General features: G+C 43.0%; 1 protein-coding gene across 2 annotated transcripts in view; it reads right to left on the bottom strand.

Moving 5' to 3' along the window:
- Positions 1-26,346, bottom strand: part of Usp33 (ubiquitin specific peptidase 33) — a 53,359-nt gene that overhangs the window by 19,103 nt on the left and 7,910 nt on the right. For both annotated transcript variants that reach the window (XM_059266466.1, XM_059266467.1), the window contains exons 2-11: positions 20,735-20,864; positions 20,511-20,564; positions 20,039-20,101; positions 18,228-18,380; positions 16,540-16,642; positions 14,647-14,716; positions 8,432-8,545; positions 7,917-7,995; positions 6,008-6,425; positions 2,586-2,726 (exon numbers count right to left, since the gene is read on the bottom strand). In XM_059266466.1, the coding sequence (XP_059122449.1) occupies positions 2,586-2,726; positions 6,008-6,425; positions 7,917-7,995; positions 8,432-8,545; positions 14,647-14,716; positions 16,540-16,642; positions 18,228-18,380; positions 20,039-20,101; positions 20,511-20,564; positions 20,735-20,815 (1,276 nt within the window). In that variant the 5' untranslated portion in view covers positions 20,816-20,864. The remainder of the gene's footprint in view (positions 1-2,585; positions 2,727-6,007; positions 6,426-7,916; positions 7,996-8,431; positions 8,546-14,646; positions 14,717-16,539; positions 16,643-18,227; positions 18,381-20,038; positions 20,102-20,510; positions 20,565-20,734; positions 20,865-26,346) is intronic.

Below are 26,346 nucleotides of genomic sequence, written 5' to 3'. Positions count from 1 at the left end.
TTTCTCTAAAATATTTTTGCATTGTCTTGGGATCTCATGTAGTGCAGACTGGCCTCAAATTCACTAGGACTCTGTGACCGATTCTGAACTCCTGATATATATCCCCCCGCCCCCCCCTTCCATCCATCTCCCTATGATACTGGGTTAAAAGAGGGCTACCATGCCTGGCTTCCTCTAGAATCTTTTCCTTTTTAAGATTTATTGATTTATTGATGTGTAGGTTATGTGTCTGTGTGTCTGTGCATGTGGGTAGCCCTGGAAGCCAGAAAGGGGCAGTGATTCCCTGAGCTGGAGTCAGAAGCAGGTGACAGCTACTGGTAACTGCCGGGTACTAGACCCTGCATACCACCTCAGCCACTGGGCCCTCCAGCATCTTCAACAGCAGAATCTTTTAACAGTAGAAATTACTTGGCCTGCAAGATGCTCAGCAGGTAGAAATGCTTCCTGTACAGCCTCAGACCCACATGATCTAAGGAGAAAACCAACCAGCTGTCCTCCAACCTCTACAAGTATGCTGTGGCATGTGCACTCACACACATATGTATGTCACGGGCTGGAGAGATGGCGCACTTGCTGCTCTTCTACAGGACCAGCCCCTACATAAGGCATCTCATAACTACCTGTAAGTCTAGCACCGGGGGGTCCTACCCCCTCTTCTGGCTCCCATAAGCACCCAAACATATATGGCATGTATACACAGAAAAACACATATACATGAACAATAATAAAAATGAATCCTTAAAAACTCATTACTTAAAGAAGTCAATCAAAAATCAAATAAGGCTTAAGCTGGCTTTAAATTATTTGTAATTCTTGGCCACATGAAATGTACATAGGGGAATATGAAATTAGTTAATTTTATAAACAATCTGAAATTAGTTAATATTAAACAGCATAACAACTTACTCATTTGTTCCATGTATAAATGAGGAGCTAGCCCCCATCACTGGGATATTTATGCTCAGCAGGTCAGAGGAAGGAGAAGAAGTTGGGAGGGGCCATGTACAGATGAAAGGATAAAACAGGAGGGCCCAGCCCACACATTACTCCTTCAACAGTCCTAACTGTACTTGCTTGTTTTGCATTAGGGCTCATATGAAGAAAAGATTCTGTTAGTGAGGTCTGTTATATATATTCTTCCGGATATAGGTTCTTTGTCAACCTACAAATGCTTATTTCCAATCTTACCCTCCCTTTTTAAAAAAAAAATCTTAACAAGGTCCTTTGCCAAGACATCTTAGTTCTTTTATAGATGGTGTCTTTGTTTTGTATGTAGGGCAGAGGGTGAAGTATGCAGGTGAAGTATGGAGATCAGAAGACAAACTGGTGCAATCAGTTTCTTTCCTTTTATTGTGGGTCTGCAGATCAAACTCTGGTTATCATGCATCTACAACAAGCACTGTTATCCACCGGCCCACCTCGCTGGCCCATGTTTTCATGTCTGTAAGAATGTCTTTAAGACCTTCAGCTATGTTTCTCTGTTCACTTGTTTGTTTGAGACAGGTTTTCATTATGAGCCCTGACTGTTCTAGAACCCTCTATTTAGACCATGCTGCCCTTGAATTCAATTCCACAGACCAACCTTCCTCTGAGTGCTGGGAATAAAAGCATGCACTACCACAAGGGTCCCTCTCTAAGTTTCATATTTTATAATGCTAGCATTCTGAATTAAAGCAGGTAGCAATGCAGAATGGTACACTCTGGAAGACGGGCAGCTTTGTACAGTGTTCAGCATAAGATGAACATAATTTTGAACCCAGGAAATACAATCCTCAGACCTTATCTTTGATAAAGAAAAACTTAGGATCATACAAAAACTATACATAAGTGTTTACAGCAGTATTATTCATAATTGCCAAAAACTGTAAACAACCCAGAAATCCCTTGATGAGTGAATGAACAAGCAGTCTCTTGGTGACACCATTGAGACACAGCACGGTAAGGAAAAGAAACAAGTGCTCAGATGTGCAACAATGCAGCCAACTCTGAAATACATTATGCTACAGGATTTAAGAAAAGAAACAGGAAGGCTGTTTCCTACGCCTCCATACCGTGCAGCATCATTTACAGGGCACTCTGGGAAAAGGGGAAACAAGAGAAGGAGCAGACTTTAGGGGTCCATCAGGAACAGAGCATCAGTGTGTCAGGCCTTGGTGTAGGGTGACAACCTGATTAGGAAACTGTAGGACAGACTGGGTTAAAAGGCGCAGAAAGAGAGACTCAGCAGGTAAAGCACACTGGCTGCTCTTACAGAGGACCCAGGTTTGCCCAGCACTCAGATAACAGCTCACAACCATCCATGGGTCCAGGTGATCTGATGCTCTCTTCTAACTTCTGTGCCCCAAGAACACATGTGGTGCATACACATATATGTAGGCAAGAGACTCATACACATAAAATGTTAAAGTGAACTAAACTATAAGAAAAAGTTTTAATGTAGAGAACCACAGACAAAAAATTCTAATCGTCATTGTATAATTCTATCAATTTTAAGAGATTACCTATTTCCTAACACTCTATCAACATTAGAATCAGAGTCTAAACTAAGATATAAAGCAGAGGAACTGGAGAGGGAATTCTTCTACCTTTCTTGTGTGGAGGTGTCAATCCCGGCCACAGATTGCCTGACTTAGGAGGGCTTGCTGATAAACGTGGATTAACACTTTCATTTGATGGAAGAATCTGTGATGTAGACAGGTCATTCAAATGGACATCAGTGATATATTCTGTAATATTTAAATTTTTATTATTACCTTCAATTAAAATTATAAAAGAAACTATTAAGTAAAGTTATATTCCATGTGGTCAATCATGTTCATTAATGTAAAGACTCCTTCATTTGATATACTGAAGACAGTACATGTTAACAAATGCCAAGTGTTTGCTAAGCAGAATGACAGTGATTTTTTTCTACCTAGGAGTTCAATTAATGTCTAACACGTTACTGCTATAGTCGGTTCAGCAAATTAGTGGAAACCCAAAACCAAAGTTCAGTAAAATTTCTAAATATCCACCCACAAGTTACAAAAAGAATTCTTTGTTTTCTTGATACAAGATCTCATGTAGCTCAGCCTGGCCTTGAACTCTACATAGCCCAAGTTGAGGTCATCCTTCACCTCCCAAAAGCTGGGACTAAAGGCATGCCCTGCCATGTCTGTTTCCTACACGTCTGTAAGACATTTTTCAAATTACATATGTCTGTGTCTCTGTGTGAATAGTACACTTGTACATGCAGATCCTCCTGGAGGCCAGGAGAGCTGGAGACAGAGACAGCTGTGAGCCACCCAATAAGGGTGCTAGGAACCAAAGCTGGGTCCTCTGCAAAAGCAGTACAGGCTCTTAAGTGTTGACCCATCTGCGTAGATCTACCCACTTTGTTTTTATTTAACTTTTTTTCACTGTGCTGGAGAAAGAACCCAAGACTTTAAAAAATGCTAAACATGTGTTCTATCACTGAGCCATGCTCCCTCAGCCCACGAATTATTTTAAGTGGATGAAAGGATTATTGTCCCAAATAAACTTGGTAATCAAAACCAAACAAGACATGTAGGCATTGGGAGCTGGAGAGATGGCTCAGTGCATACAAGCACTTACTGCTCTTACAGAGGACAGAGGTTCAGTTCCCAGCACCTACCTGGCAGCTCACAACTGCCTGTAACTCCAATCCTAAGAGATCATATGCCCAGCTCTGGCCTCTGTGGGATCCTGCACACATTAGGGGTGCAACAACTCATGCATGTAAACACATAGACACATAAATAATCTTTTTTTTTTTAATTCTGGTATAAATTAATCATACTTATTCTTACTGTGATAAAAATGAGATTTATCTCTCAGGAACCTCTCTCTTCAGAACTTAACTGTAAGAGGAATCAAGTGAGCTACATCTCATGAATGCTACTCCAACAGTGTTGTTAGAGCCTAAGTGCCTAGCATATCTTCCAGCACATGGCACTGTGTAACTGTGCAAATGAACAGACAGAGGGAAAACTGTTGATAAAGAATCAACCACGGGGTTGGAGAGAGGTTCAGCTATTAGCAGCACTTGCTGCTCTGGCAGAGAATCCAGGTTCAGTTCCCAGAATCCAAATGGTGGAGGCTTACAGCCATCCATAACTCCAGTTCCAGGGAATCCCACACCCTCTTCTGGCTTCACTGGGCACCAGGCACACATGTAGTGCACATGCATACATGCAGTCAAAACACTCATACACAAAAAATAAATATAAATTTAATTTAAAAAAAAAAAAGCATGTCAACCATGACTAAAGAAGACATCAAAACACTGGCGGTGAAAGCCTGGTTATAGGACTTCCTAAACCGAAGCGGCTCAAGGCTTCGGGGGCTAGTGCGTAAGTATTTTAGGTTTTGTGCATTACATGGTCTGGGTCATCGTTTTCTCACCCAGAATGTAAAACATAGAATGCTCAGACCTACTTTAGTTCATTATCTCCTTACTATGTGCTAAGAACAAGCCCACAGCAAGCAATATAGGAGCAGTCTGTCCCTGGATTATGCTTCCCTGTGGCTTCTGACAGGAAGTCTGGTTATCAGAACTGACACTCAGGCATTTACTGACTAAAGAACTTCTACCCACAGTGAGTCTGTAAAGAGCCTAAGCACTCCTGGACTTCCCAGCTGGAAGGCACAAGGCAGTCTTCCAAAGCTAAGGGAATACTATCCAAGAAAGAACTTCACCTGCTGACTGGTCCTCTCCAGTACTTACAGAGATAACCTCTAGTCACTTAGACATTTCACCTGCTGACTAGTCCTCTCCAGTACTTACAGAGATAAACTCTAGTCACTCAGACATTTCACCTACTGACTAGTCCTCTCCAGTACTTAAAGAGATAAACTCTAGTCACTCGGACATTTCACCTGCTGACTGGTCCTCTCCAGTATTTACAGAGATAAACTCTAGTCACTCAGACATTTCACCTGCTGACTAGTCCTCTCCAGTACTTACAGAGATAAACTCTAGTCACTCAGACATTTCACCTACTGACTAGTCCTCTCCAGTACTTACAGAGATAAACTAGTGCACTCAGACATTTAACCTAACTGACTGGTCCTCTCCAGTAGTTACAGAGATAGACTTGATGTTATTCTTGACCACTGAGTCACATCATCTGATTTCTTAATCATCAAATTTTACAGAATTTAGAGTAGTCAATACCACATCAAGATAAGTTAGCTCTTAAAGAGATAAACATGGTATGTAAAGCAATTTAACTCGTGTCTTTCATTTGGTTATTTACCCTGTCTCAAAGGAATACTGTCCAATGTTGTGATATAATATATCCTAACAAAGTTCATTTACATGTTGGCTATGTCTACAGTGAGAACCACTGGAATGTAATAACATGCACGATTAGAAAATTTGGATTGTGGAGAGATAGCTCAGTGGTTAAGAGGACTGGCTGCCCTTCCAGAGGTCCTGAGTTCACCTCCCAGCAACCACATGGTGGCTCACAACCATCTATAATGCCCTCTTCTGGCAAAGAAAGAAAATTTGGATTGTTTTTCTTTTTCTCAGGATCTCAACAGAATTTGCTTGAAATAAAAGGGAAAATTCCAAGGGGACTAATTTTCTAGATTACTATGTGACCACATAAAGGAATTCTGATGAGCCCTTGCTTTAAAATAAAAATTAAAAAAATGAATTCCTAAGTAAATGATCCACAAAATTATCCTTTTAGTTTCATAATTTTATGGTTTTAACACTTCAAACAGATAGCATTAAACTGCAAGTCTATTAGTTAAAGATCACAAAAGGAAGCCAGGTATGGTAGCACTCGCCTTTAGTTTCAGCATTCAAGAGGCAGAGGCAGGTGGATGTGTTTAGATAGCCTGGTCTACATAGTAAGTTCCAGGCCAGCCTGGGGTACCCACTGAGATCCTGCTTCAAACATAAAGAAATAAGTTGTTCCAAAAGTAACGGTTAGTTAAGTGCTCACTCCTGCACAGGAAACACTATCATCCCGCAACCCGATGATTAAATCATCACCTGAAGCTCTGCCGTGTATTTGCACTTTGACGGTCTCCTGGCTGTTCAGGTCCACCGTCTCACACGCGGTGTCTCTGTCTTTATCCAGTTCTACTTCAGAGTTTGCTCTATTGATCTTGTTGCACATCTTCTCTTTCTGCCAGTCCTTGGCCATCTCCAGGTCGTCCTCCTCCTGGATGAGCATTGTGGTCTCGCTGCTGTCTTCAGGAAAGCCTTTGGAGGCACTCTCATGGTCTGCCTTCTCACTGCTGCTGCTACAAGACTCGCAGGACTGAAAATCCACATCTGACTGGCTCTTCTCCTCCTCCACAGTCTCCTCAGAAGCCAGGGTTTGCGGCTCTTCCTCTAGTTCCATGACCTGCTCCTTTAACTCCTCATGAAGCAGGTCCATTAAACAGCGAAGAAACTCCTGGGCATCCTACACACCAACAACAAAGCCACGTGAGCAGTCTAGAGCAAATGCCTGTAGGGCCCTAGGGAGGATGAATGAGGTGGACAGTGTCACACTGAGCACGTCTGCAGCCCACACTGCAGCACAGCTGCAGCACACTGCATCCCAAAAGCCAGGCAAAGAAAGCAATGCTGTGAAACGAAACTGGATGAAACACAAAGGAAGGATTCTCCTCAGGCAACAATCAGAATTCAGAAATATGTCCTAAGATAAAACATTACATAAGATGGGTTTAAGTTAGAGCTTTCCCCATCCATGGACTGTGTCTTAAAGAAAAATTCTTTTTCAGTTAGTGGTGGCACACACCTTTAATCCCAGCACTTAGGAGGCAGAGGCAGGCGGATCTCTATGAGTTCGAGGATGGCATGGTCTACAGAGTGAGTTCCAGGGCAGCCAGGGCTACACAGAGAAACCTTGTCTCGAAACACCAGAAAAAAAAAAAAGGAGACCTTCTGGATCGACCCTACGAACTTGTTAACATAACTTTCTGAGCTACAAAGATGCGTCAGCCAAGTAAGAGCATTTGCCACACAAGCCAGACAACCCGATTCAATCCCTAGAGCCTGCTGTGGAAAGACTTTACAAAGTTGCTCTCTGACCTTTACACAAGCACTGGGCATGTGCACACCCCCCACATACATACACTCACAAATAATGTTAAATAAAAAAACTTAAAAATACAAATTCCTGAGCTCCTAGTCACAGTACTAAATTATAATCTCTGGAGAGTCAGAAATTTATATGGGAAAAGTTAGTAGAAAATAAGTAATAGTTGGAGAAAAGAGAATGTGTGAGGACCAGCTATAAATACTCAAGGTATACACAACACTAAAATGACCGAACCTGACCTAGGACAGACAATGAGAAGCCCCCAGAAGGGAGAAGGTGCAGTGTGGTGCAGAACACTCGCCTGGCATCCAACAGACACTGCATTCATTCACTGGATCCACAGAAAATAAACTATCAGCCAGCTGTGGTGGGGCACCTCCGTAGTCCCAGCACATGAGAGGTAGAGAGAAGAGGAACAGAGACCAAAGGTCATCTTCAGCTAATGGAAAGGTCAAGACCAGCCAGGGCTATATGAGACCCTGTCTCAAAAGTCCAAACACTACAGACACAGAGGAGCAATCATCAAAAAGGTAAATGGGGAAATAATGAAGAATGATAACATTTTCTACGTATTAAAGACCATTAAAATGGAGGCTGGCCAGATGGTTCAGCAGTTCAGATGACTCAGTAAGAGTTCTTCCAAACGACCAGGCTCAGTCTCCAGCACCCACAAGGTATGGCTGACAGTCATTTGCTACTTCAGCTCCAGGAAATCTGATGCCCTCTGCTGACCTCTGTAGGCACCAGGCACCCGTGGTGAACATACAAACATACACACAGTAGAAACAGTCATACAAATAAAATAAATCTAACAAAAAAAATTAAGGATTTTTTAAAGGAATAACTAACCTGCTGAGAATAGCCTCGAAAAGTTGGGTTTACAGTTTTAATTCCTTGGAACAGATTAGCAGGCACAACAGATCCAGGCCTGAAAAGGAAACAGTTTTAATAGGTATTTTTGTAGTTTTTTAAAGAATATGTATTACTCTCACAATGCACAGTACTTTTATAAAGCACAACTTCTAAACAGTTCTAAAACAAAATTAACATAGTACATCAAATAATTACCAAGACACTTAGCCCCAGGGCACAGGCTAGCCTAGGCTGCCTGTTCCGCCCACAGTCTGGGGAGGCTTGCTCCACTACAACTCTGCATCTGAGTAACAGGGGCGCTGCAGCCGGCGTACCATCCGTTGACATTGATACTGGCAACAGCTCCTTCATCTGCATTTCAGTTCCACCTGTAACACCTGACCTAACCAAATCCCATTTCCACACTTTTTTCCCCCCGCCCTCCAAACAGGTCTGCATTCTCTCCATAGTTATAATACTGGTTTTTAAAGGTAATTATGGTAAGTACATACCTGCTCTTGTGCCACAATTCTGTCATTAGTTTGAGGTAACTTTTACAGATTGCTGGCTTCTTATTTGTTCTAGCCAGTCCTCCACAATCAAGAAAGAAATGTGTCAAAGGTGGGCTAATTAAGAAAGAGAAAAATATCAGAGTGGAATCAAAGCTGAATTCCTATTCATTTCTAGTTGCTCAATGAATTGACAGCATGTTAACCTCTATCTGTTAGGTCTTTGCTCTCTTTTACAGTCTGATATTCACTCCTTGATTATCATTAGTGAGTTCAACCACTCATGCTTAGATCCACAAATCAAGTCCTCTACACTGCCCAATTCAGGGAACACCTATCAGTTCTGTCTCAGTAGCATCTGTCACCTGTGGGTCCCCTCATGGTGTCTTTCATTTATTTATTATTTACTTATATTTTTTCTTTTTTAAAATTTACTCTTCTCTCCCATATCACATCTGGACCACAGTTTTCCCTCCATCCTCCTCCCAGGCCCTCCTCACAACCTCCCCTCCCCCCTCCCCCCATCCACTCCTCCTGCACTTCCCTTAAGAGCAGGCCTCCCGGGGATATCTACCAAACACAGCTGTCTTAGTCAGGGTTTCTAGTGCTGTGACAAAAGGCCAGTAAAAGCAGGTTGAGGAGGAAAGGGTCTCACTAAAGTGAGACTTTGCTTTGCTGGGATACTTGATGCTGCTGGGCTAAAGCCAAGAAATTAGCGGTGATTAAGAAGAGACCAGCATCACTGAGGTGAAGTCTGGGAAGTGTTTCCTGAGAGCACAGAGAAGCTGTGTTCCAGAGGCGGCCAAGGCTGTACCTCATGCTGGCAGCCAGGCTTGGTAATGTCTAAGAGTCACCCAGGTGGTACTGGTTTTGCCAGCATGAAGGGGTCATGGAGAGCAGCTGAGGCTTGGCACCCTGAAGAGAGCCTAGGAGAGGCTATCGGTGAAAGCAGCCCAGTTGCAGCAGAAGACCCCAGTGTTTTGGAGATGCCAGAACCATGGGATGACCACAAGAACAGTAGCAGTGGAGTGGAGCCAGCTGGGGCCTAGAAGACTGAGCTGTGTGTGCTGCAGAGGGCGGGGCCAGAGACGTCACCCAAGTCCTTTGGAGGAGCCCAGAAGATGGTGACTAAATCCCAGATAATTGGACACTGAGTTACTTAAATTGTTGGAGTTTGGTTTTGCTTGGTTCAGATTGTGACTGTGCCTGGTTCTTCTCTCTTAAAGAGAGCATTTCATGTATTTTTTATTTTACTGGAGACCACAATTGAGAGCTTTGAATTTTAAAAGAAATTGGCTATTTTAAAGGAACTGAAATTTCAATGTGAGATCTTGGGATGAATAAGAAAGGAAGGGTTGTGGCTTAATAGTGATGTGTTTGTGTGTCAAGTTGACAAGGGTCAGTTTTACTGGCTGGTTTTGTGTCAACTTGACACAAGCTAGAGTCATCAGAGGAGGGAGTCTCAGTTGAGGAAACACCTCCATGAGATCCAGCTGTAAGGCATTTTCTCAATTAGTAATCAATGGGGGGAGGCCCAGTCCATTGTGGTGGGGCCCTCCCCAGCTGGTGGTCCTGGACTGTGTAAGAAAGCAGGCTGAGCAGGCCAGTAAGCAGCTCTCCTCCATGGCCTCTGCTTTAGCTCCTGCCTCCAGGTTCCTGCCCTGTTTGAGTTCCTGCCCTGAATTCCTTTGGTAATGAACAGCGATGTGGAAGTGTAAGCTGAATAAACCCTTTCCTCCTCAACTTGCTTTTTGGTCATGGTGTTTCATCACAGCAATAGAAACCCTAACCAAAACAATGGTATAACAGGTTACAGTAAGACTAGGCGCATACTCTCATATCAAGGATGAACGAGGCAACCCAGAAGGAGGAAAAGGGTTCCAAAAGCAAGTGAAAGAGTCAGAGACAGCCCCCCTCCTCCCAGTATTGGGAGTCCCACACTAACACCAAGCTACACAACCATAACAGACATGAAGAGGACCTAGGTCAGGTCTATACAAGCTCCCTGACAGTCCCTTCATTCTCTGTGAGCCCCTGAGCCCTCGTTAGTTGATTCCATGGGGTTTCTTGTGGTGTCCTTGACCCCTGTCTCCTATAATCCTCTCCTCCCCCTTCTGCAGGATTCCCTGAGCTCTACCTAATGTTGGCTGTGGGTCTGCATCTGTTTCCATCAGTTGCTGGATGAAGCCTCTCTGATGATGATTAATTATGCTAGGCTCCGGCCTACGAGCATAGCAGACTATTATTAAGAATCATTTTGTTAATCCGGGCGACGGTGGCGCACACCTTTAATCCCAACACTGGGGAGGCAGAGCCAGCAGATCTCCGTGAGTTCAAGGCCAGCCTGTTCTACAGAGGGAGATCCAGGACACGCTCCAAAGCTACACATTTTGTTGCTTGTTTCTACACAAGGTCTCTGGCTGTCCAGCCTCTGATTCCCAGCCCTCCAGCCAGTGTCAGTCTGGAGTTGCTCCAGTCACTGGTTGGCTACTCCCACACGTTCTGCACCACCTTTACCAGCACGTCTTTCAAGCAGGACAAATTGTAGGTCAAAGGTTTTGTGGCTGGGTTGGTGTCCCAATCCCTCTACTGGAAGCCTTGCCTGATTACAGAAGATGGCCAGTTCAGGCTCTCTGTTCCCCGTTACTAGGAGACTTCACTAGATCACTCTCATAGATTCCTGGAAATTTCCATTGTGTAGGTTCCTACCTCACCCCCGAAGTGATTTCTCTCAGTATTCACTCCATCCATCCCCTCCTCCCCACACATGATCCCTTCTGTTCCCATCTCCACCTGCCTCCAATTCATCCTTAAAATCTCTTCTATTTCCCCTTCCCAGGGAGAGCCATATGCCTCCCATCCCTTCTTACTTAGCCTCTCTGGGTCTGTAGACTGTAGCATGGTTATCCTTAACAGCTAATATCCACTTATAAGTGAGTACACACCATGTTTGTCCTTCTGGGTCTGGGTTACCTCACTCAGGATGATTTTTTCCTAGTTCCACCCATTTGCCTGCAAATTTCATGTCACTTTTTCTATAGCTAAGTAACTGTGTAAGTGTACCACATTTTCTTTATCCATTCTTCAGTTGAGGGTTATCTAAGTTATTTCCAATTTCTAGCTGTTATGAATAAAGCTGCTATGAACATAGTTGAGCAAGTGTCCTTGTGGTAAGATGGAGCTTCCTTTGGGTATATGCCCAGGAGTGGTAAAGCTGGGTCTTGAGGTATATCAATGCCAATTTTCTGAGAAACTGCTATATTGATTTCCATAGTGGCTATACAAGTTTGCACTCCCACCAGCAATGGAGTATTTCCTTTGTTCCACATCCTCACCAGCATGAGCTGTCACTTGTGTTTTTGATCTTAGCCATTCTGACAGTGGTAAGATGGAATCTCAGAGTCATTTTGGTTGGCATTTCCCTGATGGCTAAGAATGTTGAACATTTCTTTAAGTGTTTCTCAGCCATTTGAGATTCCTCTAATGAGAATTCCCTGTTTAGATCTGTATTCCACTTTTGTTTGTTTGAGACAGGGTTTCTCTATGTGGTTTTGGTGCCTCTCCTGGATCTCGCTCTGTAGAACAGGCTGGCCTCGAACTCACAGAGATCCTCCTGGCTCTGCCTCCCGAGTGCTGGGATTAAGGGCGTGTGCCACCACTGCCTGGCTTGTAATCCACTTTTTAATTGGATTATCTAGGGGTTTTTTAGGATTATTTAGTTTCTTGAGTTCATTATGTATTTTGGAAACCTTACCAATGGGACTGGTAAAAATCTTTTCCCACTCTGTAGGCTGCTTTTTTGTCTTTTTGGTGGTGTCTTTTGCCTTACAGAAGCTTCTCAGTTTCATGAGGTCCCATTTATTAACTGTTGATCTTAGTGCCTGTAAGATTGGTGTTCTGTTCAGGAAGTTGTCTCCTGTGCCAATGCATTCGAGGTTATCTCCCACTTTCTCTTCTATCAGGTTCAGTGTAACTGGGTTTATATTGAGGACTTTCATCCACTTGGACTTGAGTTTTGTGCAGGGTGATAGATACAGATCTATTTGTATTCTGCTACATGCTGACATCCAGTTAGACCAGCACCATTTGTTGAAGATGCTGTCTTTTATCCATTGTATATTTCTGCCTTCTTTATTAAAAATCAGGTTCTCATAGGTGTATGGATTTACATCTGGGTCTTTGATTTAATTCCATGATCAACCTGTATGTTTTTATGCTAATATCATGCGGTTTTTATTACTATAACTGTGAAGTAGAGCTTGAAATCAGGGATGGTGATACCTCTGGAAGTTCTTTTAATGTACAGGATTGTTTTAGCTATCCTGGACTTTGTTTTTCCATATAAAGTTGAGTATTGTTCATTCAAGGTCAAGGTCTTACTAGGTCACTCAGGCTAAGGAGACCAAGCCACTTGCCTCTGCCTTCTGCAGGCTGGGATAAAAGGTTTCAACCACAGCACCCAATCTCTTTTCAAATTTGCTTTTGTTTCTGTTTTTAGGAAGAGTCTCGCAATTGGGTGTGGTGGCACAAACCTGTAACTCCAGTGCCTAGGAGACAGGGGCAGGAGGAACACCATGAGTTCAAGGCTAACTTGAGCTACAGAGAGTTCCTATCTGAGAAAACAAGGAAGGAAGGAGGCAGAGAAGGACTGAGACAGGCTGAGGAGCCAGAAGAGATGGGAAAAGAGAAAGAAAGGGTGGGAGGGAGAGAGGGTGCTACAGCCGAGGCTGGCTTCACACTCCCGACCACTCGGCCTCAGCCTCTTCCTGCTGACACAAAGCGTGGACGTGCACCACGTTCAGCTGCCCTCATTCCTAAAGAAATCTCAATCTGTGTATCTCTACTATCCCTCTCCTGCACCCTGTTTTTTCTCTCAGTCCCCTTTCTGTTCTTCGGCACAGTGGGTCTCCTGGACTGATTCTTTGACTTTTCTTCTAAATACACTCTTTCTTGGATCATTTTAAATCCCCACCAATACACCAGTGATGGCCAAATTCATATAACATTAGCCTTCAACCATCTAATCTCAACTGAATTTATATTAAGTGCCCAAACTGACAGCTATCATGAATTTTACATGCTCAAAATTTTACTTTCATGTGAACCTGCTCTTCCAATAATCTCCTGCATCTTATTACCATCATCATGTGTGCATGTGAAAGAGAGTGAGACAGAAAGAGAAAACAGAGTCAGCAGATAAGAGCCCCTGCTGCTTCTCCAGGACCCAGGTCCAACTCCTAGCACCAACATGGACCCTCACAGCCACCTCTGGCCCCAGTTCCTGGGGGTCCCATGCCCTCTGTCATACTCTGAGCACTAGGCATGCGCATGGTGCACCGGCCGGCACACATGCAGGCAAAACACTCGGACACGTGAAATAAAAAGTTCCTTCATCATACGAGTCTATTACTAAACTTCCTATCTCCTCCTTTCCCCATTTACTCTAACCATATCCTAGCAACCATCTCCTAACAAATGTCTTTCTCCAATTCATGCACTCCAAGATTGTACAAGTCACCATTATTTCTTACCTAGATTACTGCAAGTTTCCTATTTTCCCAAATTATACTTTTCCTACAATCTCCTACAGCCCACTGTCTACATGGCAACCGGTGCTCTAAGACAGGCTACTTCACTACCCTGCAAAGGACAACACAAATACTTTGCCCAAGGACATACTCCTGGAAGTCTACACCAGGATCGTCTGTCTTAGAAAACTACAGGCATAAACTGGGTGTGTTTATAGATGCCTGTAATCCCAGTACTTGAAAACTGGTGGGCTGGAGAGATGGCTCAGAGGTTAAGAGCACCAACTATTCTTCCAGAGGTCCTGAGTTCAATTCCCAGCACCCACATGGTGGGTCACAACCATTTGTAATGAGATCTGGTGCCCTCTTCTGTGTACATAATAAATAAATAAATCTTTAAAAAAAAAAAAAAGAAAGAAAAGAAAGAAAGAAAGAAAGAAAGAAAGAAAGAAAGAAAGAAGGAAAACTGGTACAAAAGGATCAGGAATTCAAGGTTATCCTCAGCTATAGAGTTCCAGGCCAGCCTGGGCTAATATAAGACACGTTCAAAAGAAAACAAAATAATAAACTTAGTTGCATGCACAGCAACCCACAGGTGCCCTCACCCAGGTTCCTGCCTCTCTGCTCTGGGAGTCAGTCAGCTACTGCAGCAACAAGCTAAGCAAAATGTGTACTGGTCTCACTACTCACCAGTTGGAAAGAGCCTGGAGAGCTGCGTTCATATAACAAGTGTTTCCAATGTTTTTCAAACCTGTAAGGCCTGTGAAGAGCAAATTAAGTCATCATTCAATAAGACACAAATGACATAATTTTCTGGGTGTTTATTGAAAACAGCAACTTCAAATGCTAAAGCTATAGAAATGGGTTAAAAATAGCTCACTAGTAGAGCATGTGCATACTGTGTACACAGCCCTGAACACACACACACATACACACACACACACACACACACACACACACACACACACACACACGCCGCCCTCACCTCCCCCCCCAGACAAGAAAGAATACTAACAAAACATGGAAATACATGGCAACAGTCTGAATAACTCAGAGGCCATGCTCTTGAAAATCTTTCACCATGTAAATTTGTAAACTTTACATAAATTCTAGGATTTGTTAATTTAACCTCAAAAATCTGCACTTAAAAAAAAAAAAAAAAAAAAACCAAAAAAATAAAACCCTTTCCTACTGTTATGTAATGAAGAGTCATTTTTTTTTGGTTGATTTTTTTTTTGGTGGGGGGGTGGGGGGGGGTGGGGGGGTGGGGGGGTGGGGGGGTGGGGGGTGGGGGGGGGTGGGGGGTGGGGAGGGTGGGGGGGTGGGGGGGGTGGGGGGGTGGGGGGGTGGGGGGGGTGGTGTCAGCGGCCTGGGAGGAGGAGATGACCAAGTTCTCACTATATAGTACTGGCTGTCCTAGAACTCACTATGTAGACCAGGCTGGCCTGCCTCTGCTTTCCAAGTGCTTGTATTAAAACTGTGTGCCACTACTCCTGGCTTAGGAATACATTCTTTAAAATAATTTGAGTTAGGATTATAATTTTCATTCCTACCAAAGCCCAAGTGGGAAGTTGGCCTGATGTTGATGCTAAACCTCCTAGCAGCTCCTCCCTTCCCATGGGCTGTACTTTATCTGATCTCATCATTCAAAGAGAAAACATTCAGTGTGGATGTTAACTCAGAGGCAAAGCACATACTCAACATTTTTGAGCCCCTGAGATCAAATCCTAATACACACACACACACACACACACACACACACACTAACAATATTTCCAAAAAGAATTATAAGCCAGTCATGGTGGCTCATGCCTTTAATCCCAGCACTCAGGAGGCAGAGGCAAGTGGATCTTTCTGAGTTCAAGGTCAGCCTGGTCTAAATAGCAAGTTCTAGGACAACCAGGGATACATAACAGAGAGACCCTGTCTCAAAACACAAAGCAAAGACACAACAACCCTAAAAAAATAAATACAATTATAGGGCTAATAATGCAGCTCAGTGGAAAGTACTTATCTACTATACACATAACCCCTTGCAGAAAATTCAAGGTTCATATTAAAGATTCTAAGCCTAAAAATATGGGAAATACTGATGGAGTGTCTCACAATCTAGGAGTTGAAAGTTGAATGAATAGGGCAAAAAGCCCACTGGTATCTCCTGGTTCTCTTTCCAAATGAATGCTGGCCCTTGAAAATGCTATTCTGTTGTTTTGTTTGTTTGTTTGTTTTGGGTGGGTAGGAGGAGAACAGAGTGGCTTAGGGCTGACCTCAGCCTTCTGAGTGCTTGGATTACAGGCTCCCCTGTCTCGTTTCCCTTAGACTGCCTGCTAAGGCAGTACCTTCCCATTCCCCAGAAACCCCCATCACTGGCTGAGAGCAAATGGCTCCCAAAAGGTGGCATCCAGTTGTGAAACCAACACCGGACAAACCAAGTGTTCAGGGCCTGCGAACAAGAGTTTACAGGTCAAACCTCCGAATCTGTTCTGAACTCTCATCTCCAGTCTCTACTAGCAAAACTTTAGATTTTGAACTTCTCGTGTGGGGCTTCCTAACGGAGTGGCAATGCCACACAGGAGTCTTTACCTCTTGCCTTCAGCTCATCTTCTTCGTCCACTTCTATATCCAGATCTTCAAATACAGCAACCAGAGGGGTTTTCAATGTTGTATTGCTGGGTATTTTAAAATCCTTAATAACAAAAAGATATAACACACTTGAATAAATTCTTATAATACCAAAACACACTTTAATTTTAACTTACATAACATCTACACTGCACAACTGTGAAAAGGTATTACCTTAACAACAGAAACTGGCCAGCATGGCGGCACATGCTGGTGACCCCAGCACTCAAGAGGCAAAGGCAGTCCTGGCTGGTAATAAGTTAGAGGCCAGCCTGGGCCACATGAAACCCTGCTCAGAAACCACTGTAACAGCAGGCTGGAAAGACGGCTTCGTGCTAAGAGCAAAATGACCCTAAGTCGATCCCCGCACCCACATCAGGCGGCTCGAAACTGCCTGTACTCTAGCTCTTGGGGGTCTGACACCTCTTCTGGACTCCTACGGCATCTGCACTTACACGTGCACACACCCTCACATGGACAAACATCCAAATAATTTTAAAAATTAAAAAATAAAGTAAACGTAACAATGATAAAGATAGAGCCCTAAGAATTTATGAAATAGCAATTATTATAAAATTTACATTTATATTTTGTAGAAAACAAGTATCTACAAAAACATGCCTTTTTATTTTTAATTATGTATTTATAGATCTATGTGAGCATATGTACATGTGAGTACAGCTGTAGAGAAGGCCAGATCCCCTGGAGCTGGAGTTACAGGCAGTTTTGAGTCACCCAGTATAGGTGCTATGAACCAAACTCAAGTCCTCTGCAAGAGCAGTATGCGCTCTTAACCAGGGGCACTTTTCCAGTCCCCCAAAAAACATTTTATAAATGGCACTTCCGAATTTAAGCTCAAGAATTAATTTTACCTAAATTAGTGACATGCCTTGTCTTTTCTGATCTCTGTAACTTCTACAGATACAAAGGATGCAACAGATGAGCCCATCCACAGACCCACTGGACGTGACAGATGAGCCCACCCACAGACCCACTGTTTCTCTGGCACTGAAGTGCTTGTCATACAACATGTAACAATACACAGAGCACAGACTTCTGTAAACAAGAGTCATCCATCTCTGCAAACTTGTTTGTTCAATCTCCCGGCCCAAAGGAGAAAGTTAATGCTGTTGCTAAGTTTTAGCATCTCTACTAGTTTTCAGTGTTAACAGCAAGTAACAGGCTGCCAAGGAGAGAGCAGGAAAGGGGCTGTATTCACACCAGCTGCTAAGGGGTCCTACCCTCTTCCTAGACTCAGGTTTGCAGAAAAAAAAGAAGTATTTACAAAAAGCTACATGGAAACTTATTACATGTAAGCTAATTAAAAAAAAAAAAAGTTAAATGAACTTGAACACAGGCACCCTGCATGAGTTATTAATGAAAACCTCGTACCTGGCACAGGATATCCCTTTCAAACTTTTCTTAAACAGATTTTGCAATTCATAGGTGTTTTCCACCTCAAATTCCACCCTCACCTCCCATTCATTCTATGCTAAAAGAGAACAAAGCGAGGCATGAGTGCTTCATCTGGGCACAGCACAGAAGCTCTGGAAGCACAAGTAAGGTGCACAGGCTTGCTTTGTAAATCCCGACTGCGTGACAAATTCTGAAATGATTTTCTGAACATACATTATCTAAGCTCAGATTACCTGGACATTGTTCTCTTGTGTTTGTTGAGGCTGTCTTACGTGAGGCAATGGAGGAGGAGTTCCTAATTTTCTATCCAAAAACACTTCTTTGCTGCAAGCGTAACACCAGACTCGAAGAGTGGTCAGGTTCACAGTCAGATGATGCTTTGTCTCCTACACATGCACAGGAGGGAAAGGAGCTGCCATTAAATGTCCTTGAAAATGCAAAGGAGTCCTCATGAACCAGCAGCCTCTGCTGAGCAAAGCTACTCAGAAGATCTAATCTAGAGCACACATACACACATCCAACACTGCATAGATGAACTCTAAGATCTTACACAGTAACACCACCTACTACTCTACAAGTTACTCTAGCATCTGTTTCCTCTCATTCATAAGACAAAGATAAACACAACAGTGGAATGCTCCTCAGTTCTGCAATTAATAGACAAGAATAGAAGGAAATGTTGAGCAAGCCAGTCCAATGACACTCCTGTAAACCATAGCAGCCAAATGATCATGTGTTCAAGGTCAAACTCCACTACATAGAAAACCTAAGCCCAGCCTGGACTACATGAGGCTTTTTTCAGGGAGTCGGGGAGTGTTTGTTTTAATCCAGGAAAATGGAACTACAAAAGAACATACATTATTTAAATGGAAGCAAAACAGAACTCAAGCAATAGTAAAAATAAGCTCTCAGATTAGTTGATAGCCTTTCCCAAAGGGAGCTCTGTGTGAGGGCTTAGCCCTACGGAATATACAAGATAGGACTGTCTAATTTCTCAGTTTACTAAGGGAGGGCCTTAGAAAATGCACAGGGGAGGAAACTGTGTATAATGCTGCCTTAGGACTTCAAATATTTGAGCTTAATTCAACCTCATGAGGAAACTTGGTTGAGACTAGTTGCTGCAGATTATCAATGGGCATCTTAAGATAGCATTCGTTAGAGAAACTTGGAGTTTAGAATAGAAGAGCTACCTAAAACTACTGAAGATTCATGTCAGAGTCACATGGGCACGCGGCACAACTGGAGCAGTGTAAAGGGCCCTCCCTCCAGTCAGAGCGGTGTGGGGAGCAAGAACAGGGCAGGAGCTGGAACACAGGCAGGGAGGGAGCCAGGCAATCAATCCAGGGAAAGGACCGGGTCAGAAGACAGCGCAGCAGGGAAAGGCACCTGGTACAAGCTTGACGATCTGAGTCCAAACCTACAGCCTACTGAGGAAGGTCAGAACCAGCTCCCAAAACTTGTCCTCTGACCTCCACGCATGCTGTGGCACACACATGCCTCTGACACACACACTAATAAAAATTAATTAAATTTTAGAACAAACAGAAACCTACACATCTCCACTAACTTCAGCCCCCACAATCTGATACTACACCTATAGCCTCCACATACACCCATGTATACTTCTTTTATCAACACTCAACTACAGTCATGTATTAATACCAATTTTCTTACCAACCCTGCTCCCCAACCTTTCACTGAGAATAAGCAAAGTTTTAGCTTACACATTTTCTAAAAAGCAAAAACTCTAGGCTGGTGTGGTGTCACACATCTGTAGTGTGACGTATAGGAGACCAGGGAGGACTCCAAATTCTAGGACAGGCTAGGTGACACAGCCAGACCAGATCACAAACACCTCACAACTCCAGGTGCAACCTAAACAATGTTCTATTGACTCTCCTTTCCTTCAAGCTCTTCTGACAGTTTTCTTGCAAGGCCAGGATTTAGCTCAGTGATAAAGTGCATGCTTGGCATATGCACAGTCCTGGAGCCAATTCCCAGTACCAACAATCGCCATGCATCCAATAATTACATACATACATACCTGTGAGTGTATGGTGCTGTGATCTACTTGGGATTCGCCACAGCCAACATAGGAACACCTATTCTATAAATAAGAAGGAAAGTATTTTATCACAGATGCATTAAGTTTACAAATAGCATTACAATAATACTTACACTTAAGTTTTGATTTTATGTTTTAATTCAATGATTAAATTACTTTCCTTAGTTAGATAATATAGCTAAAAGGTATCAAGCACAAAGACCAGACTAAGTATTTCAAAACTGGGCTATCTCACCTTCAATAAAAAGTGAGCATAAAATTATCTGAGTAGTTTACTAAAGACTCTACAAACATACTTAAATTAAAATCCATCCAGTTTGAACCTTAATTTTTTTTCTTATTATGTTTTAAAAGTATACTCACATAAAATTCTTATATGCATCAAAAATTGTTATTAATATGTACAAATTTACAGTAGCAAACTTTTTAAGAAAAACATATCTATGTATACCTCCAAGCATGCCCACAGATTGGGTCCTCTGACTTTGCAGTCCTGACAAGCACCCTAAGAAAGTAAACACAGGAGATATTTGCTATGTTGGCAAAAACATAAACAGGTCACTATAACAACATATATTTTTATATATGACACAGAGTATTCTATTAATTTACTTAAATATGTATTAAAGAGAAAAGTAAGTATGGTTTTTTAAGGACAATTACTATGTAACTTACATGAGATTTTTGTATCAAATCCTCTTTTGTTATTTCACCAACTGAATCCAAATGTGGACAATGATTTCGAAAAGTCGTCATTGTCTTACAATTTTGTCCGTTTTTCAAGGTTTTCCAAATCAGGCAATACCTACAGGAAAAGTGACCCAAAAATTAATTACAAAATGCTAACAAGCTAAAAATGATTAAAGCGAAAGATGAAATAAGGAATATACACAGTCACCCTGCAAAGAATGGTCAGATGCACCAAGGGCCCACGACTATCTAGCAAGAGGTTCTTTGTCCCAATAATGGAACCTTATGAGATTCATCTTGCGGAAAGAGCCTTCAATTCAGTCAGAAAGAAATTGGTACTTTCACAACGTTCATGCGACAACTTCACCAGTGGGCATGTCTTGCCAGGCTATCGCTCATACAGTTCACGGCTGGGTAAGACTGATGCTTTTCTCCTTCAGTAACATGCACAGGAGCTTCCAACAGGCGGAAAGCCGGATGAAGCATCCATGTAGGTACTGGAGCATCTCTCCACGTTCTTTTTTTTTTTTTTTTTTTTTTTTTTTTGGTTTTTTTTTTTGGTTTTTTGAGACAGGGTTTCTCTGTGTAGCTTTGCGCCTTTCCTGGAACTCACTCTGTAGCCCAGGCTGGCCTCTCCATGTTCTACGACTCAAGTTTACATGGTGTCTACAGCAATAGGGTCTTATCAACCAGAGAGAACCTGTCTCAGTGAGAAGGAAGGGGAGGACTGACTCAAAAAACTGTCCTCGGCCGGGCGGTGGTGGCGCACGCCTTTAATCCCAGCACTCGGGAGGCAGAGCCAGGCGGATCTCTGTGAGTTCGAGGCCAGCCTGGGCTACCAAGTGAGTTCCAGGAGAGGCACAAAGCTACACAGAGAAACCCTGTCTTGAAAAAACAAAAAAAAAAAAAAAAAAAAAAAAAAAAAGCTGTCCTCGACTTGCACATATACACTGTGGCACATGTGTGCCTATACACACACACACACACACACAGAGAGAGAGAGAGAGAGAGAGAGAGAGAGAGAGAGAGAGAGAGAGAGAGAGAGAGAGAGAATAAACAAATAAAAACAACTAAGAATTTTTAAAATGTGAAAAGTCACCCTGTGGACTTCAGGACATGAAGTTCAATGTGAACACTTGTTGATGTTCTTATTCATGAATTTAAGATAATGTTTAGCGACCTTGTCCACCCTTGCCTCATCTTCCCTCTCCTTTTCACACCTGAGTACATGGACTGCCAGTCAAGAGGGGAGAGCTGGGTTCAATTACTCTCTCAACTATAGAAGTAAACAAACAAAACGTATAAAGCAATTTTTAGGTACTGAACAACAGTATAAGAACAGTGATCCCAACAAAATGAAAATGAGATAACCCTCTATGACTGCCCCTATGAGCCTGGCAAGAGCTTCTAGGCTTCAGAGCAGTGAGGGGAAACGCTAACAGGACAAGCAGTCTCAGAGGCGAAGGGACAACAGAACGTAGGAAGCTGGGGTGATTGGAGCTCACAAGGTACAGTACCCCAGAGAAAACAAACAAACAATAACCAAGCTCTGGAAAGCGCAGGGGTCGCCATCATAGACTCAGCCCAGCACTGATGAGCGCACAGCTGGATGAAGAAAGAGCAGGACCCGCAGGCTGGAGCCGGGAAGATCCTTCGTTCTCACAGCCTAACAAGGCTGCCTGTGTTGCCACCAGCCTCGGCTGGAAGGCTGGTATACAGGGACACAGAGCATTCAGATGCAGTGCCTTGGCAGTGAGGAATAAAAACCATCCTACACTAACGAAAAGCTTTTTTTTTTTTCTTGGTACTGCCTTTTAAAAGCTCAAAGGGAAGTCTTTAAAAAACAAACAAACCAACCCAATGGCGGGAGCGGGGCGCTGGAGAGATGGGTCGGCATTTAAGAACACTGGCTGCTCTTCCTGCGGTCCCAAATTCAGTTCCCAGCATCAACACGGCTTCTCACAATTGTCCATACTTCCACTTTCCAGGGCATCCTATGCCCTCTTCTGGCTGCTCCATATACCAGGAATACATAAGACGCACAAATACATGCAAACAAACACTCATAATCATAAAAAAAAAAATCATTTTTTTGTTTGATTTTTGAGACAAGGTTTCATTATGTAGCCCTAACTGCCCTGGAACCCACTACTTAAGACAGGCTGGCCTTGAATTCAGAGATTCTCCTGCCTCTGCTTCCTGTGTGCCACCCCAGCTAGCAGCATCTTTAAAAAATAATAAAGCAGAAGGCACTCAACGTGGGACTCTGGTCTGCACACGTTACACACACAAACATAAAAGAACCCTTATAAACAGAACTTTATAGGGGCTGGTTTTGTTTGTCGGTTTGGTTTTAGAGGGACTGAAACACAGGACCTTGCACATACCAGTCAAGTGTTCTACCAGGAAGCTGGAACCCCAGCCGGCAAGGGCTGGTTCTTTTGTTTGTTTGTTTCTCTGTATGGAACTTGCTCTGTAGACCAGGCTGGCCTCGAACTCAAAGATCTGCCTGCCTCTGCCTCCCAAGTGCTGGGGATTAAAGGTGCGAGGCTGGTTCTTAAATATAGATTTTGCAAGATTCTTTTCCAAGGGGGCTGTAACAACATCTACTCCACTAACAAGTGAAGGAAGACCTCTTTCTGCACCACAACGCAACTTCCTCTGCACACAATCAAGGTGTGGCACACACAAACTAGACTCGGCCGAGGACAGGGCCAGCTCAGCCTTTGCCTGTTCTTTCAACCTCACAACTTAAAATGCTGGTAACCTCTTTCATCTTCCCAGTACATAATCGAGCATCTACCAGACGAAGGAGCTTGGGAAATGTGGCTTTAATTGAAATTTCAGGTTTTCTATATAATGTAAAAACCTAGATTCGATTAGGACAGAAAATATGGTATTTGGCTTCTGAGTCTGGCTTATTTCATTTAACATGATGACTTCTGGACCATCGGTTTTTCTACAAATGACATAATTTCATTTTTTTTAAACAGGTGAACAAAACTATAGTGTGTGTGTGTACCACATTTTTTTTATCCACTCATTTATTGATGGGCATCAAGGTTGGTTCCATACTTGGCTGCTGTGACTAGTACTTCAGTTGTCAAGGAAGTGCAGGTCCCTTTGTGACATTCTGGCTTAGACTCCTTTAGGTAGAGGCCCAGCACTGGACAGCTGGACATCCTATCTTACAGGTGGAGGAACCTCCAGTCTGATTTCTGCAACAGCTGCAGCTTATATCCCACCAGCAGCATCCCTCCCCAGTCTTCCCAGCATCTGTTCCCTGTTTTCTTGATGACAGCCGTTCTGACTGTTAGAATCTGAAAGCAGTTTTAACTGGCATTTCCCTGGTAACTCAGCATGTTCGTGTTGAACATTTCCTTCAAATATTTACTGGCCATCTGCATCTTTCTTTTGAGAACTGTCTGTTCATTTGCCCATTGGTTTAGTGGATGGCTGATTGGGAGAATGCTGAATTTTGGGGTTCTTCATCAGTTCTAGCACTTATCTTCAGATGCACGGTTGACAACGGATCTTTCTCTCATCCTGTAGTCCTAACTCTTCAAGTTCTTAACCATCTTTGACACTGATGTGATGTGTGTGTGTGTGTGTGTGTGTGTGTGTGTGTGTGTGTACACGTATACCAGTGTGTCAAGTGCTAATGGAGAACAGAACAGGTGTCAGTCCCCTAGAGCTGAAGTTACACTTGAGTGACCAGCTGGGAACTGAACCTAGGTCCTCTGGGAGAGCCACCAAGTGCGCCTAACCTCTGTGTCATCTCTGCAGCACCTTAGGTGTTTTTCAAAAATGGTCTTGACCTTGATCAAATAGCTCTCAGGATACTAATAGCTTGCCATATTTCTTGCTTCACTCATTGATATAATCTACCATCAGATCTGGTAAGTATTGATCCTTATGCTGGGGCAACATACTCCACTGGGCCAAACAATGTTGCTTCATATTTACACCCAATTGGATAATACTGTACTTATAAATGCTGTGTTTCCTGTTTTGGCAGCATTTTTCAGAGACAAAAGCATATGTTAGATAGTATTCATGGAGCAGCATCTCCAATGGTGGAGAGAGTGTTTTCCTTATGAATTCTTAAGTGAAAACCAACTGTTATGCCACTGTTTTCAAAGACAAATTCTTTTTGTCATTGAAGATTTTGTTTTGCTTTGGTTTCATTCTGGTTTTGAGTTTTTTGAGACAGGATCTTGCTATATAGCCTTGGCTGGTCTGGAACTCACTATGTAAACAAGGCTAGCCTTGAACTCAGAGATCCATCAGCATCTGCCTCCTAAGAGCTGGGCTAAAGGCATATCCACCATGCACAGCCCCAAAGACAGATCCTTAACCGTCTTCTCAGTCCTTTCAAGATAACTTGTAAATTCAAATGTTTAGTTCACGGGTCAGTTTTACTCATCTTGACACACACCTGTCGCAGCAACTACACGAGAAACTGAGGCAGAATGATGACTTGAGCCCAGGATTTGAAAGCCAGCTTGGATGACAGGGCCAGATTCAGCCATAATAAAAATTAAACTTCAGGGCTGGAGAGATGACACAGACGTTAAGGACAGTGACTGCTCTTGCAGAGGACCTGCATCCAGTTCCCAGAGCCCACATGGCAGCTCACAACTGTCTGTAACTCCAGTTGCAGTGGATCTGACACCTTCTTCTGGACTCCTCAAGCACCAGGCAGGAACATGGTACACAGACACACACACATGTAGGCAAAGCACTCATACACATAATAAAAAAATTTTTAATTAAAATATGCTGGGCACGGCGTTACATGTCTATAATCTAGCTCTCAGGAGATGGAGGAGGAGGAGCAAAAGTTCAAGGCCAGCCTGGGCAACACAGTAGACCCTGTCTTAACCAAAACAGGAAAGAAAGGGGAAGGAAAAAAGGAAAGAAACAAGAAGGAAACAAAAAACAAACTATTCGTTTCCCACAAGTACTCTTGCTGTTGGCTAGTAGAATGGGAAAGTTCTCGTGGCTTCCTAAATAGTACTGGAAGGTTGCCTCAGAGGAAATAAGGGGGGTGGGGACTGAAAAGGAACTTCTAAAATGGGCTTTCCCTTCAAGGAAAAAGGAAAAAAAAAAAAAAAAAACTAAAATGCTCTCTGATCTGTGATCAGTTTCCTAGTATCTAAGACATTTAGTGAAAATCAGTACATGTAAATGCATGCTCACACTGTACTTCCACCTTCCCTATAATTAGATATCCCAACCTCAAACAGGTCTTGGTATTCCTGTTACCTCAGTTTAGTAAGTTTACTCAGTTTGGCAGCAAAATGAACCTTTTATTTAAGGAAGATGTGCTGGTTATAGTGTATTCAGATGCAGTTAAAATAACTAGATTCTTTAGTTCGGCTTCTTCCTAAGAACACACCAAAAGAAAAGAAGGTATGTCTACTGCCAAGTCTGAGGACTTGCGTTCAAGCCCAGGCGCCCACATGGTGAAAGGCGAGAACGAATTCCCACAGCTGCCCTCTGACCTCCACAGAGGCACGGCAGCACAATGCACACATACTCACAAAACACAACATCCAAACACATTTTAAAGCTGCTTCTTGTACTTCATACAA

This window comes from Peromyscus eremicus, chromosome 6 (assembly GCF_949786415.1).
Source record: "Peromyscus eremicus chromosome 6, PerEre_H2_v1, whole genome shotgun sequence".
NCBI classification, from domain to species: Eukaryota; Metazoa; Chordata; class Mammalia; order Rodentia; family Cricetidae; genus Peromyscus; species Peromyscus eremicus.
Note: the sequence above shows the minus strand (reverse complement) of the source record. Positions and strands in the feature narration are given on the sequence as shown.